Source organism: Symphodus melops, assembly GCF_947650265.1.
Source record: "Symphodus melops genome assembly, chromosome: 14".
Taxonomy (NCBI): Eukaryota; Metazoa; Chordata; class Actinopteri; order Labriformes; family Labridae; genus Symphodus; species Symphodus melops.
In genome coordinates, this window is record NC_136704.1 from 6,134,179 (window position 1) to 6,152,526 (window position 18,348).

Genomic DNA, 18,348 nt, shown 5'->3' on the forward strand with positions numbered 1-18,348 from the left:
TTCAATAAACGCATCTTAACCTGGTCTTCTGGTTCAGTTTTTATTTTATTTCCTCACACAACCACACTTGAGTTGCTGGGAGAATCACCAATAAATGTTATCACAAATGGACGTCGCTTCACGTGACGCTGTCGAGGAAAAGACATCTCATGTCTCTTCAAGCTGATTTCCTCCGTCCTCTCTCCTCGGCTTCGTTTCCTCCGTGCATCTCTGGAGGACGGGACTCAGACTCAAGTGGAGGAAACAACTTGGAGGACACGCGATGCAAATGAGGGAAGTTAGATGCAGCCCATGTCACCTGAATCTCACATGCACATTGTCACAAAACATTCAGGGAAGCTAACAATCCAAGACAATGAACATTTTATGTAAAAAATAAATAAACAAAAACATGACTGTGTGAAAATAGAGACTTTAAAGACTTTTTTAGAAGTTGCATGAATGGGGATTTATAGAGTATGTACATTTGTAGATGTGCTTTTTATATCATTTAAATTTTAGGGTCATTGTGTGTTTTCAGTGTAAGCTAATGTACAATTCTCATCTACCTTCTTGACATGGATGACATGTAACATCTGGAGTTTGCATTCCACTTGCCTTTATCTCAATCACAAGGACAATAGATTGACATTTGTTGGGAGATTTAATCTTCTTTTGTTCAGGTTTTTAGGCTGCAGGAAGTCTGTCTTAATAATAATTGGTGACATGTATAGTTCCACAGCAATCCTTTGCTATGCAAGAGGTGTTACTTCCTACATGAAGATGTTGAGGGCGAAAAAGCTCCCACAATGAAAAGGTCCTGACGTATCTGCCAATTTATATAATAACTACTCCTGAAATACTGTTTAGCCATTGTTAAGAAATGTCAAACAGAGAATGAATCTGTCAGACGAACTGACATGCTTGCCTTCTGTAAATGGATGAAGGCACCAGCAAAAAAATGAAGAATGAGATCAACCTTCAAGACTAATATTGGCATGTTCTACAGACAGAAACATTTATCTTTGCGAGGGGGTGTGATTGACCCTGTTGCAAGGTAGGACATATTTTCAAAAGGCTGTGATTCAAAATACAGAAGGAAGTGCTCTCTTAGTGATGGTGGGACTAGACAGACTTCGATTTTGATTGGGTCCAATCTTACAATCTAAAATATTTTGTAAATATTAGATAGATGGAATCAACATCTGTGTAATAAAATGTAAGACGTACTTTTAGAGTATAAAGCCTCTCAAGATGCTGATCCTCACATGTATAGAGCCTTAATTAGTGATTGGATGCACCTGTGGAGGTAACTACATGTAGAGACACTCAACATGTATGTCTCACTTTGTACTGAAAAAAGTCAGATAGATGGTTTGAAATAGCTGCACGAATATTTTTCGTCTATTCAGCCCAACAATGAATCAATAAGAATAATCTTCATATACGGTTTGAAGACAAATTCTCAATTTTCTCCTCAGCTTGAGAAACTGTTCATCCTGTTAAAAGTCCTCACATCTTCGGTTCTCTTTTAAAGGCCAAGACACTCTGTGAGGATCTGGTCTTAACTTTTTGGTGAAAGTCTTGGGAAACTTCATGATTCTGAAAATGTTCTAAGAATGTATTCACAAGGAGCAACTTTTAGCATTTAGGAGGCTTCATGAACACGACTCCCAGGAAACACTAACGTATAAACAACAAAAAGCCAAGGAGATCTCAATGCAAAAAGCTGGAGCAGTAACATAACTAACCAGCACCCCAAGTTATACTCAGAGGGACTGGCTATTGAAATCATATACACACAGGGAGAACCTCTAACTACCTCTGAAGGTGAGATAATGAGCAGCAGAGCTGTGGACACACAGAGTATATATAAGCTCCACACACCCTGTCTTAATCAAGACCAATCAGTGACACACACACCTGACTGCAGAGAGTTGATTCTCTCAGCAGTGAATGAATGAAAGACTTTAGTTTGAACCATGAACTTAAATAAAAAAAAGAATATCCGAAGAAGTGTATAAAGAAGTAAAATCCCTTCCAAACAGGAAGTCCGCAATATTTTTTTGAATGCAAGAAAAATGGCTGACATTCCTTTTTCATAAGTTAGCTATTTGAACGAACTCCTACAAAAGCGTTTATCCGATCATCGACTTTGATGTCTCGGCGCACCCCATTTTTTTAACCTTTGATGACTGTAAGGCCTGCTGCTTCGCCACGTGTCGTGGCTGCACTCCCGCGGTCTGTTTGGGCCCTCAGAAAACATTCACTGGGGCCCACGCCATCCAGCATTGATTATTATTTTCAGAGCAATATTGCATGAAACACTTAGCAGGGCATTGAGAGTCAGTGCTGTCAGATGGGGTCCCATTCGGGAGGTGTCCTCTTGTCATTGCAAAATGTGCACCTTTTGAAGCAATGCTGTGGTTTGGGGCCCCCTACAGGCCCGGGGCCCCAAGCAGCGCCTCTGTACCCCATTCTCTTTACCCTCAAAGTTCTGACAAGATCCTTGTAAAGATGAAAGATCAAAGTGATGAAAGTCTAAGCCTCGAAGAGAGCTCCTGAGGCGTAACACTTTGAGGAGTAGTGAGGAGGACTTCTAAAAAGATGAAGAGTTTCTTAAGCTGAGGACAAAATGGAGAAATATGTATTGAACATTACATGAAGAATATTATTGAATCATAGTTCGTGCTGTCACTGACTTTTTTCAGTACAAAGTGAGACATACATGTTGGGCCTTTTTCAAACCAACCTCTACACACTCCCCCTCCGTGACGGAGTGCACTCCGTCAGAAGTCACACTCGCAGTGAATGAACTAGGGTAGAAATACAGCAGCAGGCATTGGGACAAACTTCACTCTCTCAGGTGGAAACAGGAAGTGTGTGTTACCATGGTTACTCAGCGGCATCCTGGGGGAACGGCTTATTATTAATGTACGTAATACATTCTGTAAAAGTCTTTATGTAGATTATTTTTCTCTAGTAAATTTATATTAGCGTAGACTTATAGCAAAACGATCAGATGGAGCCCACATTCTTTATTGTAATTTATAATTTAATGTTTAGTTAATTTATTATAATATCAAAGAACAGGTTGTCTTAAATGAAAGCACAGACAAGGAGACTATAAATGAACATCACAGCTGCAAGACGTTTATTTTTTTGTAGCCGAAATTAAGTTTTACAAAGAAATCGAAAGTAAAACAATGATAAATAAATAACAGTGAGAGGTTGTCTGCAACATGATTTAATATTCTTTAGTTTTTGCAACAGTCCCTTTAAATATGAAACACAATGAAATAAACAGGTGAACAGAAGGAAGAAAAGAAGAGGAGGCTTTTATTTGATACTTTAAAACAATAAACAGGTGAAGTTGTTCACGTCTGTATGATGATATTAAATGTCCATCTTAGTTGGAGCAGTGTTTTGGTTTGTACAAACACTAACACACGGAACTTACTTTTGTATAGGTCACTCCTTCCGTGACTACTGGACGTAATAGGCGTTACACGTGATCATCAAGTTGGCATCGGTGCAGACTCGCTGGCGGAGGGTTTTATGGCCCACGACCACTCCCCGCTAAGTGGTTTGAGACAGACTTAATATGGCGGGCCTTCCGCGTGGACGCGCAAACGGAGGGGTAGTGGGTAGGGCTAGGGTGTAGCGGACGGTTTGAAAAAGACCCGTTGAGTGTCTCTACATGTGGTCAGCTCCACAGGTGTATCCAATCACTAATTAAGACCATTTACCTGCTGATGTAACGATCAGCAGGCAAAGAAGCTGCAGCACAAGTGGATATCTCATTTCAAACATTTTGATGGCTATACATTTAAAGTACATCTTACAAAGGGCCACACTGATGTGTTCATAATTAAAAAATGTCTGAATGGATTCTATGGTTGACTTTTTTCGGATTAACCAATCACAGCTTCTGATAAAATGTGTCATACAAAGAAACGGGGTCAACTTGTCTCCTGTCCACTGTCTCCTCACGAAGATAAGAGTTTATGTCCCTTCCTTGCTCAGACTTCTGAAAATGTTCCTAAATCAGTTATAGGAAAGACTTTTTGCTCACTGAGTTGATTCTCAGAATGTTTGTGAATGCGGGTCCAGAAATATATCACTGAGTGCATTTACATGGATTTGAGTATCCCAGTTATGATTGAGGTTTTAAGTATCCCGTTTTTGTATTTGTGCATGTTAACATCATATCCCGATATTGCTACCTAAACTGGTCACTGCGGCATGTATACGGCCTTACCCAGGTTTCTGACAGTAGCCAACACCTGCGCAGGCGCAGACTCAGCCAAGTGACGTACACGTAAAACAAACGAGAGCGTCTTATTCTGGAGAGAGCAATAACTTTTGTTTCACTAATAAAACATAAAATATAATTGAAGATGGGCTATAATATAGAGCATGCGGGCAAAATAAATACGGCCCGATCCGGCATGCATCCTGGTGAAATCGCTTCTTTTTTTATTCTAGTATAGCGGTGATCGACCTTTGTTGGATTACTTTTTTTTTACTTTGTGGATGGACTGAGTTTATTTTAGAGGAGCAAACGGCCGCATTGGCAGATGTCTTCCTTCTTTTTCTGTTGACTAAAAAGACTTAAAACTTTCACAGAACTTTCATTTTAGATTGTTTTGGACCTTTAGTTTATTTTGGATTCATAAAGGCGTAAATTAAAGTGATATTTTGTTACAAGCCTCTGTGTTTTCATGTTTTTTTATATTTCTAAATGTCACTCTCTATGTATTAAAATCTCTCACTAAATTTCCATTTCAGTACGCCTACACCCTGCTTTATTGGCATCTCTCTCTCTCTCTCTCTCTCTATGTCTCTCTTGTTTTACCAGCCAATCAGGGAAGAGTAGGTGGGGTTCCAATGGGCTGTGAATTATTTTGTAGACTTTTTACGAAATCATGTTTTGTTTTGGGTTTTTTTAACTTTTTGTCTATTTTCCATGTAGTTGTTTTAGATGGCAATGGCAATATAATTAATGTTTTTATTCATAATTGATTTTCACCAAAGTTGAGATAAGATCATTGAGATCATTACAACATGACATGAATTCAAAAACTCACCTGACAGTCTTTTAGGAGTCTGTATACCTGTCAGACATTCTTTGATGCTCGGCCAAACTGAGCATCAAAGAAGTCAGCCTGGTCTGAAGCAGACTTGCTCCCCAGCATAAGTTGCCATGGTAACTCAGCGAGAATTCATATAAGTTACGGTGATGGAATGAAACTCCCACTTAAATGAGTCTGATGGGTTGAATAATATAACTGTCCCTAAAGCTGAATCTATCAACAGACTGGATAATATTAATGCAGCATATCACGATCGTGGTTCTACTCTGACAGACACACTGAGACTCTGTGCAGGCTGAAAGGTAGACGGTTTATTATTCACTGTGGAGCCTTTATATACTGTTCAACAGATGTCACAAATTCCTTCCCACTTTAGATACTTCTGTACTTCTGAAACACATCTCCTTGACTCGAATGTCTAACCTCTATTTGAGGAACACTTCAACATTGTACTGTCAACTGAGGCCGAACATTATACTTTTAGAATACCTCTAATGACATTCTTCTCTTCAAATATAGTCATAGCTTCTCCAAATAGATCGTAGTCTGCTCACAGCAATGTCACCTCTACAAAGTGTAACCACACTGAACGTATTCACAGAAATTCGTACTATCAGAGCAAGACTTATCGAAATCAGCCAGGATTCGGTTGAATCCTGCTTCATCAAAGCACCTCTGATCTATACATGTCAACACATGTGATTTAAAAACAGTGTTTGTGAGTTCTCTATACCCCATACCTTGTTCCCTATACCCCTACCTGATTGCTCTCTTTTGAAGTATGCATAATGAATGTCAGATGTTTTTGTAAGTGTTGCCCCAAACTTCCACACAATAATTCAGGTATACAAGAGAAGAGTACAAACTGTGCAGTGATTTATGGTCCAGTATGTTTTTTCCCCGAATGCTCTCTGCTAGCTTTGATCTAACATAATTAGTGTAAGAATTTGTAATCTAAAACCATCAATCATGTGTGCTTGTTTATCTATATTACAGATTCCAATCAACATAAATTTAGTTATGTTCAAATTAAGTAATATTTTATTTGAGCTAAACCATACACCATACATATAGCCTATCAATTGTGTATAAAATAAACAACTTTTAACCTAATACAAAACCCTGTGGGACCCCAACAGCTATGCTTAGCCATATTGATAAAAAAGGCCTATTTCTCACACAGCTTTTCACCCAATTCAACACAACCACCCTTCCACAAACATTTTCCATTTTAGGAGTATTATGCCATGGTTAATGTATGTGATGTTGATGTATTGACCGAGGCTTGTCAAAGAAATATCCAACCTCCTCATGAACATTTTTTTCCAATATTTGAGAACTGACACAGCTCTGGTGCGCTCCCTGTGTAGGAGTCCCTCTCACTTCACAGGTCCTGTTTGTGCATGGGTGTATTTCAAACCTACAGTGGGTACGGGAAATATTACAAAGGAGTGGCTTCGGAACAACTTCGTGACCATTCTTGACTGGCCCAGCCAGAGCCCTTACCTAAACCCAAATGAGCATCTCTGGAGAGACCTGAAAATGGCTGTTCACCAACGTTCACCATCCAACCTGACAGAACTGGAGAGGATCTGCAAGGAAGAATGGCAGACGATCCCCAAATCCAGGTGTGAAAAACTTGCAGCATCATTCCCAAGAAGACTCATGGCTGCACTAGCTCAACTCAACACTGCTTCAACTCAACACTGAGCAAAGGGTCTGAAAACTATATGACCCTGTGATATTTAATAAATTTGCTATATAATTCTGTACCTGTCAATGTAAACCCCTGCCTGAATTTGTACAAAGTAATTAACCCAACAAACTGGTTAAAAAGAACAAAAAGACAATCTCAAGGCGTCGGCTGTCACTGAAGCTCAAGAGTTTAATGAAGAAAATAAACATTTATTTCTTACACCAATTAGTCTGACAATAAACCAGATCCACAGACAGTGACGAAGGTCAAACAATCCAATACAAGTCACCACCAAACATATAAGGACCAGGGGAAACAGGAAGACACAGTCTGACAGATGGTTTCTTTGTGACACTATCCTCGTGCAAAGACATCCATGACAGATCTCTGCAAGGGAATTAGGCATTTTTGTGCATTCATGTGCTGTCTGAATAAATGGAATTACTGTTTGCTTTGACAAAAATACTATATGGACCTCTAATTGGTTGAAAGCCTGAAAAGTCTGATTAAATCAGCTGAGAAAAGGCTAAATAAAGTTTCCATATTGTTTTCAGAGCGTTGTCAAGTCTTAAAAATATGTCCAGAATCAAGTGAGCCTGCCTTGATTAAAACTTTGAATACTTGATATAATGATCTGAGGATGCAGACATTGATAAATATGGCAAAACAAGTGTGACATTTCAACACAGGATGACTTCAGACATGTTTATGACTCAGTCTGGAGATACAAATCAAGTGAGTCTAATATACCTCAGCCTCTAGCTTCCACTTTTTGATCAACTCATGAACGCACAAGACGTAACAGATGTCTGAGTTCATGGCAGTCATTTAAGCAGTAGTACACGAAGGGTAAAATGTGAGGACCAAGTTAGGTACATTTAGGAAGTCAACATGGTGAGCATTTTTTAAAGTAAGGCCAGTATGTGTTCTTTAGCCAATAAAAATGGACATTAAAAGACAAAAAAAAACTGATTCCAGACTGTCGATCAAAATACCACACATTATGAAAATCATCATGTGCCACAGAACACCATCCATTTGAGTGAATCCCAAACTGAAATATTTAGTTTAAGAAAGTTCTGATATTAAGCTAAAAGCAAACGCATGTTATTACGGACAGTAGATATAAGCTAGCTCAAAATGCTATCAATGCAAACAAGAATTTGCAAATTAAATTCCCTTTGGATTTAACACCCACTTTAATTCGACACAACACAGGCAATCAAAATGATTATGCAGTCGTCACATTGTGTGGAAAATTTATTATCCCTGGGCAAAGAACCTTGGATAGCTAACAATGCTGTCACGCTAACTACTCTAATAAGAAGTCTTGCATTGTGGCTTTTATTTAACCAAATTTAGCTTATTTCAGGTGAAACTGCATTCATTGTTTGTTTTGCTAAAAATACACATCCTCCTTAGTGGTTTTTTTTTTAACCTGAGCCTGAATGATTAATCAACCAGTATCAGCCGACTTCGATAATCCAGTGACTATCGGTATCAGTTTATTTAATTGCAGATATGTGCTGTTATTATTAGATTAATTCACCAGTCAAACAGCATTTCATTTCATTTTCCCTTGTAGTTCTTTTAGAGCTGCAATCAGCAGAGGGCGCTATATGGAATACAAAAGGCATTATCGGCCTCCAGAGTGTCAGGCGGTGATACATGTACATGCCTGACACTCTATCTATCTATCTATCTATCTATCTATCTATCTATCTATCTATCTATCTATCTATCTATCTATCTATCTATCTAAGGCTGAGCTTGTATTGGCTGATATTATTATTTGTACTGGATTTCTTTCACCACAATATCCTAATTGGTATCTGCCCTGTTTGAGCCCAAATGGTTTTAAAAATAAAGTAACAAAACCCAAAATGTAATAACTGGTTGATACTGTAACAAAATATTGAGCCCAAAAACGTAAGTAACTCTTTGTCCAAAATGTAACAGCTTGTTACATAAATGTAACACATTGTTACATTTTGGGTCAGTCATTATGGAGCAGGCAAAATATGTTTCTAATAACATAACAACTTGTTACATTTTGGGCAAAGAGTTACTTTGTTTTTATAACATTTCGGGTTGTTGTTACATTTCGGGCACTAACATGCCCAAAAAATCCCTCATCGGTCGGACCCTAGTTTTTGAACTGAATAACTCAGTCAGAGATTCTGTTCACCAAAATAGCGGCACATGGTTAGTGGTTGCAAAACGTCAGCCCTGTATATGACTTCAACACATAGGTCAAACAAATTCAATGAAGGACAGACTGCTGACATAATAATGGTTGATAAAGCAGCTTTAGTAAACACTTAGCAGACTGGTTTTTAAAGGGCAATCAAATGTTCGTAATGTGCCTCCAAAGGCTTTCAAATATGACTCTTTTAAAAAAAGAACTAAACAGCTCACACTTGAGTTAAATAAGAATTCAAATGTCTGTTGATACATTAGTTAGCTTTACAAAAATCAGACAATCTTGAAAACAATAGCAAAAGGTTCTTTTCACCTCTTCATGAAATGTGGACAGAGAACCTGAAGAACTGAAACAGCACAGCTACAAATACAGGAAGAGGAAAGCACAACATTGACAGGACATGAGGCTTTACAGTGAGCATGCAGAGGCATAGAAATACCAAACAGCTTTAGTTCACTTATACAAACACACACGCACACACTCATGAACATCCATACATACACAAGCACCCTCTTTCTTGGCCTTGGTGCTACCATATTAAAGGCTGAGGGCATCGAGTGCGTTCCTCTGTGTCCAAGCCAGCTGGAAAATTGCAGTGGGAGAAGAGGACAAGTTTTGACGGTGTTCCTCTTACATGTCCCACAGGATACAGTTTCCATATGCAAGAGGAGAAACATCCAACATCATCTGCTTCAGTCCAGGTATTCTTTTTTTCAAACATTCAACCTGTCTTTTGTCCTAAAATAATTTTCCTTTATCTTTTTGTACATATTTGAAAAAGAAAGAAACAAACACATATTCCAGCAAACAACTGCACTCATTCTGCTCCGTTCAATCCTTAGTTTCCCCCTCCTCTCCTCAGTCCCCTCATCTGTCAGGTCAAAGTTCAAATGCAGGGAAACAGGACGCTTCAGGCTGCGCTATCTCTGACAGGTAGTAGATGGCTCCTGCCATACCTAGGGGGAGAAACACATCTAATATCACCAACTGATTTCACATTTGGTTCATTTCTTAAAAGGGCTATATACCTCTGAAGTCATGCACAGGGTGGGAAGTGTAAATATTCAAAACATTTATGTATGATGTGCTCCTGGTGACAACTGACAAGTCGTCATCTTGATGGATGAGAATCTGAAGAGACAATGGATGACAGTCTGGATATTTTTAGGCTTTTGTTTTAGATGTAGGACAGGGGATAGAGTCAGAAACTGGGAAGAGAGATAATGGAGAACAGCATGCGGGAAAGAAGCCATGGTCTGGACTTGAACCCTGGCCACCCGCTCAGAGGAACACAGCCTCCGTACATGGGGAGCACGCACCAACCACGGCGAACTGGAGAAACATCTTTAAGGTAAAACAACATACAGCACATCCATACAGGATGTTTTCTCTGCTTTGGGTCATGCGGTGAATAAGCAGATGAAAAAGAGTTACTGCTTTTTACTTACATGTGTTGGTATAACCTGCAATAATAAACTCTATATGAGACCCCAGGTTAAGGGGGTTGTACATTTAGTGATACTTCCCAAAGACTAATCATCCCGACTGGTGCTAAATCGACATCTTCTTCCGATTATCAAGTGTTACTGAGGACTTTCACATTCGTAGAAAAACCTACTTTCTTCTGCATGACCCCTAGGTTTTTATCCACAGGAAGTCCGAAGGGATGAGGGGGAGTGACATTTATATCCTGTGACTATGTGCATCTCCATGCACATAGTTAAATGGCTGCATTAGGTTTTCTATTCAATTTACACAGGATGCTGTATAATTAGCCATTGATGGAAGAAGATGTTCGATTTGTTATGCAAAATTAAGGCCGTCAATTTCATCGATGTAAATCATGACCATTCTCTCAACCGAAGAGAAATGTCAAAACTGTTAGTAACACTGAAATATTTCATACCTTCAAACAGAGAGTAGGGTCTGTCTGGAATGCGACAGCCATGTTTACCATAGTCCAAACACCACTCAGCAAACTGTGGAAAGACGATGACATTTTTACAGAAATCCATTCAACATTTATCTGTATAAGAACGAGAACAGGAAAAACAAGTCCTCATGCCCCCCCTCCCCGTCTGCCCCAACAGCACTGATAATCAGCAGCACAATCTTCACAATAGTTCACTGAGCTAATTAAAAACTTGTTCTTTATTTATATCCAACACTAACAATTCTTTTGCTGCAGTACTTTTGGTTTGCCATTTATTCATTTTTGTTCTAGATTTCTTCTGTTAGCAAGTTTCTGCGACCTGACACTGTATATAACAGCCTTCAGAGCTTAAAAATTAAGCTGGTGCTTAAGAGCCTGACAATATGCATGTTCCCTTATACTTAAACATTTGCCAACAAACCCAATTATAGTTATTAAGTTCTATGAGAAAATTACCTAACTTGTCATTAACTAATTACCTCAGCAAAAGTTCTTCTGAAGAAGTAAAGGTCACAATGATGATTTAATAGTCTTCTTCAAAACAGGATGATGCTCAATCATTAAATAACAGTCTCATTTAAAGTGACAGAGAAGATTAAAGAGGGAATGCTTAAAACAAGTAACTACCAATGTGACATTAAAAAAAAGTCATGTTGAACATAAAAGGTCACATCCAAAAAAAAATCCACTCTGATCCTGTATTATCATGCCTATAACCCCTCTGTTTCAGCCCTGCTCAGAACAGGCTGTTTCTGTGTCTGTACCTTTAAATGTGAATTAGCTTTATCTGACCACGCCCTTCCAGTGAGGTGGCTCAGACTTCCTTACTCCATGTCCTATTGTTTACGCTGAGAAGGCAGACTCAGAGGGCAGAACAAACACATAGCTGTGGGAGTGTCACCCACATGGGGGAGGGGTCACTGCCCTCTGTGATGTCATGAAGGGAAAATCTCCAAACGGCCCGTTTGAGCACACATTTGAAAAGTGGAGCAGGTAAAACAAGGACATGATCATTGGGGGATTGTAGACAGACCTGAGACACATATAATGGTTAAAAAACCTAAAGTTGTATTTAAATACACTTAACACTGTTCATGTGTTGATGACCAAAGTTTTGTTTAAAGCTTTTTTTTTTTTGCTGTCAAACAATAGCATAAATTTTAATTTCCTGTCGCTGTCAATCATTGATGCATTGATGTAGGTATTAGCTGATTTTCTACCACTTTCCACAAAACAATCCCTTCTGGCTCCACAAAACAAGAAGCTTCAAATTACCAAACTCAACACACAAACTAAGCAGAAATCACTGTTGAATATACATTTGTATAGCAAGAAGAAAATGTTTACAGCCTGTCAGTCAACTTGACTTCAGCTCCACCTCTCTGCCTATTTGTAGACTGATAAAAAGTGAGGTTGAGATAGCATTTTTTACGAGGCAGCTACTACGGTTGAGCTTCCTAACATCTCTTCAGAAACAATCTGGTGACCTCACTGGGACTACGTCCATGTTTTATACAGATTATGACCTTTTGTTACACTCCAGGTATGGCTGCCCCTTGTTCCCACCTTGCATGCTCTGTACAGGTATTTCTTCTCCTGGGTGAGCTTGTAAAGGGCCAGGAAGGCGTAGCCATTGCCAGCTGTGCCGTGGCAGATGCCGTAGCCTTTTCTGAGCAGGCCTCGCTGCCAGATCACCTCAGCACAGTCTGCAGCCTCCTTCAAATACTTCTCCTCTTTAAAGACCTGGGGAGACACAGATGAAGACAAATGAATCGTCATACCTGGGACAAAGCAGCTCACAACAACCAACAGTTGAAGTTAAACCCATGCATTTTGAAGCGTCTGCATTGTTGTAAAAGACTTGTGGAAGAACCTACGTTTGATGCGAGCTAATCATGTCAGTTTTAGAACATGTAGTTGCCTTATCTGCTGAAAATATTCTTACTTTATACTGACATAAAAAAAATGTCTCCAAGGAACAATAATGGTTTCTGTACTTTTGCAGAAATCTCTAAACGTCAAAGTAGTGAATGTCAGCGCTAAAGCTATAAATCATTAGCTTTGACCCAAAACAACCAGCGAGACTGGTTACTGTGTTCCATCTTTCCCCAGGGGAGCAGATAAGACTCCAGGCCACAAAGACGACAAGACGTTCCCACATGTCCAGACCTCGTTAGTAGGTAATGAATCCTTTTACAGAGCAGAGCAATGCTACTGCACTTCATACCAGCTGACAGATGACCTGTCAGACATGTGAAGCTAATGAGACCAAGTGAGACACGGTGAGAACAATGTGGAAATCTAACAGTTTGCCTGATTAGCTGTGATTACGACAGCCAGCCTCCCACAGCAGAATGAGGTTCCAGATGGCTGAAACAGGAAGAAGTGCTTCATGAAGAAAAAGGGAAAAGAGCAGCTGAGTGATGCTCGTGTACTGAATGTCAAATCAGTAATTAAATCAAGTCTGTCTGATTGTAACTCACTTATTACAAAACGCAGCACCCTAATTACCAATTAGTCTCACTCATGTAGAACCTGATCATCTCAATTAAAAACACTTAAAGGCCATTAAAGAGGACTCAGGTGACTTAAACTGGTGTTAGACAATATTGACCACTTTGTATTGCAGTAATGAATACATGTTTTGTATCTGTGCACAGATTCTATTTGTTGGGCTTCTCATAGTCCTTACTGAGTTTGATATAACATGAAGTAGGTAACATTGGTCTTGCATATACATGTGTTACTGTAAATGCTATTCTGGGCGTTAGACCTAAGACATTAAAAGGAAACTTATTTCCAAACACTAGCATCTATGTCACATGAAGCCAAAACAAACGAAAGCCGACGCTCAGAACCTCTTCAGAACATCTTTCCCATGTCGATTACTTGGACTATTTTCAGGGGGGAGTTGCGTGATGACACATCCAATCTGCATGACAGAAGCAATGTCCGTCACTTGGACACATTTTGACTTTCGAGAAGACGACGCCAAAATAATAAAAAAAAAGAAGTCAATTGTAAACACTGCGGAAAAACTCAAGATGTTTATTTTCTACTGATTCAGAGAAGTTTACACAAAAATGAAATAATTGTTCAGTAATCGAGGTCAAATGTTCAATCAATCGTGACACTGATTTCAGGTCATATCGCCCAGCATTACAAACATGCAGCGTTCTGATTGTCAGTGTTTTGAATTGATCCCATCAGAGTTTATTGGATGCTCTGTAAGACTGAAGCATATCACAGCTGTGTGTATTGTTTTGGTGAGAGGAATCTGTTTTAAGAACAGAGAACATAGTGTTGTGTTACAGTTTCCAAAGTAGTTCACCCTTCTACAGTGTTTTCAGAAATGGAGCCACAGATTGTGGACGTGATATAAACGGGTCGACAGGATCTTCACCAAATCAAAAATAATTGGACTGCTTATGTCCAACACTTTGTGCCACTTTTCTGGCTCCTTTTAACATCAGAAAATGTACGAGTTTTTTTTTTAAAGATGAGGACAGTTCGACAACGTCAGCAATTGTGTAGAGCGAGAGTGGAGAATGACATGTGGGAAAGGAGCCACAGGTCAGATTTGAACCTGGGCCATCTGCGTCCAGGACGACAGCCTCCGTACATGGCACACGGCGGACGCTTTAACCACGCCACCGGTATCCCAGTACATTTACTGGTTAACTTTCAGCCACTTCTGGGATCAGATTAACACAATTAATTGTCTTTGAAAAGACCAGTAACTTAAAAATCTTCCTAAATTGATTCCATTCTGGTTCTTGTTTACTTCATAACGGATACACCTCCTTGAATTAATAACTGCTGCCTTCTTAATCTATAACACCATTTTTTGTTAGATTGTGGTACAATCTTAATTTATTGATAGACAAGAAACAGGAAGTCTTACTGGTAGATTGAAACGCTGGAGCCTGAAACAAAGTAACCAGGGTTGTTTCACAGAAACAAAAATGTGGTCTGGGGTTTTGTTTCTATGACGACAAAACATTCATGAATGTATAGCCCCTTTGCATTTCATTATCCTGGCATCATTTTATACTTATGAGCACGAACGGAGATAAGATGGCCTGTGTATCACCTTAATGAGGTCCTTGCTGTCACGCTGTCAGCTGTGTGCACGGAGAGTGAGAGAGAGGAACACGACAAAAACCCATCTGGGATAAAATACGGTGAGCATCATCGCCTCCACCAGGTAATACTTAATACTTGTTTTATGTATTTACAGGTCGCACTTCATCTTAGTTAGGCATTGACAAAAAAAAAAAACATCCACAAAAAGCTTCTCCTCCAGGTTCTGGGTTTCCATAGCAACAACGAGCCCCGCCTAACATTATTGATGGCTTCACTGGGACAGTGTTTACGGCGGCACGTTTGTCCAAAGTTCACAGACGTTTCACATGAAGAACCTGGCGATGCTTCATGATGCTTATGTTGTTTCTTTATCTGGGAACAACAAAAAATAAAAAACAATACGACACAACGCCTGATTGTTTGTTTACATCATAAACAACACCACAGCCTTTGTACTGGGTCTTCTACCTTATTAAAGTCACCATTGGTTGTGTGTAATGTTCCTGGATAATTAGTAAAGTCTTTGCAGTTGTGTTCAATTGGTAATATGTGTGTTTGTTTTGGTCGGCGGGTGTGCAGCGGTGTCATGTGGCGCCTGCTGTGTTTTTGTGTTCAATGAAAAACCTCCAAGGATAGATAGAAACCAAAAACTCGATAAAAGAGCAGAGGAAAGACGAGCCCTCACTGATTTGTTTTAGGATTTCATGCAGCCTTTAAGGTCATCAAAATAATTGCGTGGCTGGTGTATTGACAGGCTCTCTGTTGCATAGCAACAACAGTGATGTAGCTACAGCCTCTTCCTCTAATTCCATTGATTCCCCCAGTTTCACTTGTTAACAAGACAATTAGCTGCTTAAAAACTGTTTGACCCATGACTTAAAGAGAGGATTCAATTATTACAGCAGTGATTTTAGAAACCCTCCTGACTGTGCCTCAGCCCTTTATACAACCGCAGCTTACTGTAAATCACTGCCTGCACAGTGCAGACACGAGAGGTGACCTGAAATGATCCGTAACAAAATGCATGCAGCCACTGAAGCCTGCGACAACACATGAGAGATGAGTTTTTTCTTTTCTGTTCTGTTAATAGTGAGACACGGAGAAGCGATCGTGTCTCTCATTGTGCTTTGTTCTCCGTGTGGTGCCAAAGAGGCTCTGCATTAGTGAGAGGAACGCAAATGCCCAAAAAGCAGCGCATTAGCTGCCAAGTGGATCCCTAATGGGCCAAGAAAGGGAAAAAAAAAAAGGTCCTTCAATACATTGCTGCAGTGTGTGTGTGTGTGTGTGTGTGTGTGTGTGTGTGTAGCCAGGCTGTTAAACAGCTGCTGTTTTATCTGGAGAGGAGGATTCATTTCCTGTCTTTATCACAAGTTCCTCAGTGTTTAAAAAGCACATTTATTTAAAAGGATTATCCGCTTTTTAATTTCGGGATTAAAAGAGGCAGCACAAAATACATTCATGTGTGTGACATTGTGTGCTATGCATGCAGTGCAGAGCTATGCCACAAGGTGCCAGTGTTGTACATTTGTTTTTTTTTCATTGATGGACAACGTCAGATCAGCTCAGCGTGATAATGATGTTCAAGCGCGGTCACGTCAAGCAGACGCCACAGACTGTGCAGCTGTCACCTTATGCGCCATGATGAGCATGTGGATGACCCCGGGGGCTCCGTGGCACCAGTGAACCAGACGGTCGCTCTCGTTGCTCACAGATGATGGGAAGTTTCCTGAACGGAACTTCTTATGGCGGACGTAGTCGATGCAGGGACGGACCAGCTCCGTCAGAATGTCCGGATGAACCTTTGAAGTCGGCTGGAGAGAAAGAGAGACAGAGCGGGGTTACATGTGTGCAGGTCGACTCAACACAACCTGTGGATTGAACTCTGCAAAAGGCATTCAAGTCAGAAGAGAGGATAGGAGAGAATTGTGGACAGAGAGCTTAGATGTCTTGGTGGAAGAAACACGATGGTTGAGTTATACTGTCCCTTTTAAAGGGAGAAAAAAACCTGCCAGCTGCAGTGGTGGGTCTTAAACAAAACAACCATCAGTCCTCGTCTGTTTCTAATTAACAGAGAAAAACTACCTCATAAAGAGTGGAGCAGTAACTAATGCTCCTTAGTACGAAGGATGCCGCTGAGTAGAGAAGCGTATTAATAAGCTCAACTTTAGTAGCCGACTCTCAGGAAGAAAATTCAATCAATCAACTAGTATATCAACTCAACGTGATGTGCTGAGGATTCATTACCTTTGGTCGAGTGTGCGAGTTGGAAAAGTACGAGGATTAACTGCAGACACAATGAAGCGCGTGCTTTCCTTTGGTTGGTAACCAAAGGAAAGCAGACTGAGCTGCAGAAGTCCACAGAAAGCTATCAAGGTAAGACTGAAGTGGTTTGGAAAAGGTTAACCTCTCACAAGCATTTCTAACATCATCAGTGAGAGAGCAGACTGGAGCCAAGCGATGAAGCTGCAGAAGCTGGGGACGATCGGCATACAGTGTAAAAAACACTTCAAACATTTTCAGGGATGAATAATTGAATTGGGCAGAGTCGAGTCTGGCTGAATAATCGGCCGATTAATACGTCCAATTACCCTGGGTATCGGTTATCACAGACGTGCGCCCATAAAACTGCATTTACCAGTCAAACTGCATTTAATCTGAGGATTGTTGGATTCCATTAGCAGTTCTCTTTCACCAGTGTTTGATTACTGCATTTAAGGGATGAACTGAATAAATGTGTACATCTATATCTATCCATCAGATGGAACATACATACATACTGACTTTTTTCTCCATATTACTGATGTCGGCCCCAAACATTTGGTTGGGACCTACAGTAGTTCAACAATTATCAGCAATTAGAGCAGATTTATCTTCCAGTAAGTAAAGGCTGCTCATGTCCACACTGCACACAGGTCGGTGTCTGTGTGTGGCTCTCTGGTTAGTGTTTGTGCCACATTCTGACATTGGCTGAGTATCGGCGGTACTTGAGGACCGACTGGTCACTGGTCACTGCAGGCTGATTAAGGTCCCTCTTGATTAGGGGTCTCTTCTACTCTCATAATCTCTGAAGGAAAGGAAAGGAAAGGCCGGTCTGGAGCCTTGGCTAAAGCATCGCAGACATTCAAAATACAGCATACATCCAGACTGATGTGTGCTATGTGAATCACATTAATGGTCTCTAGGAGTATCCCTTAGTGTCCATGTAGGAAATAGCAGGATGGTGCTGAACGTAACACCGTACATAGGCCAAACACAACTCAACTTCATATAAACAACAATACAGATATCATTTTAAAGCTCTGAACAACTCAGACACGAACACACACACGAACACACACACACACACACACACATA

At 40.1% G+C, this 18,348-nt stretch overlaps 1 protein-coding gene across 1 annotated transcript in view; it reads right to left on the minus strand.

Moving 5' to 3' along the window:
* Positions 1 to 6,937: 6,937 nt before the first annotated feature.
* The window catches only part of lancl2 (LanC lantibiotic synthetase component C-like 2 (bacterial)), a 32,230-nt gene continuing 20,819 nt past the window's right edge, over positions 6,938 to 18,348 (minus strand). Inside the window, exons 7-10 of the mRNA XM_079361502.1 lie at positions 16,622 to 16,804; positions 12,474 to 12,650; positions 10,881 to 10,953; positions 6,938 to 9,930 (exon numbers count right to left, since the gene is read on the minus strand). Of these exons, the coding sequence (XP_079217628.1) occupies positions 9,854 to 9,930; positions 10,881 to 10,953; positions 12,474 to 12,650; positions 16,622 to 16,804 (510 nt within the window). The 3' untranslated portion in view covers positions 6,938 to 9,853. The remainder of the gene's footprint in view (positions 9,931 to 10,880; positions 10,954 to 12,473; positions 12,651 to 16,621; positions 16,805 to 18,348) is intronic.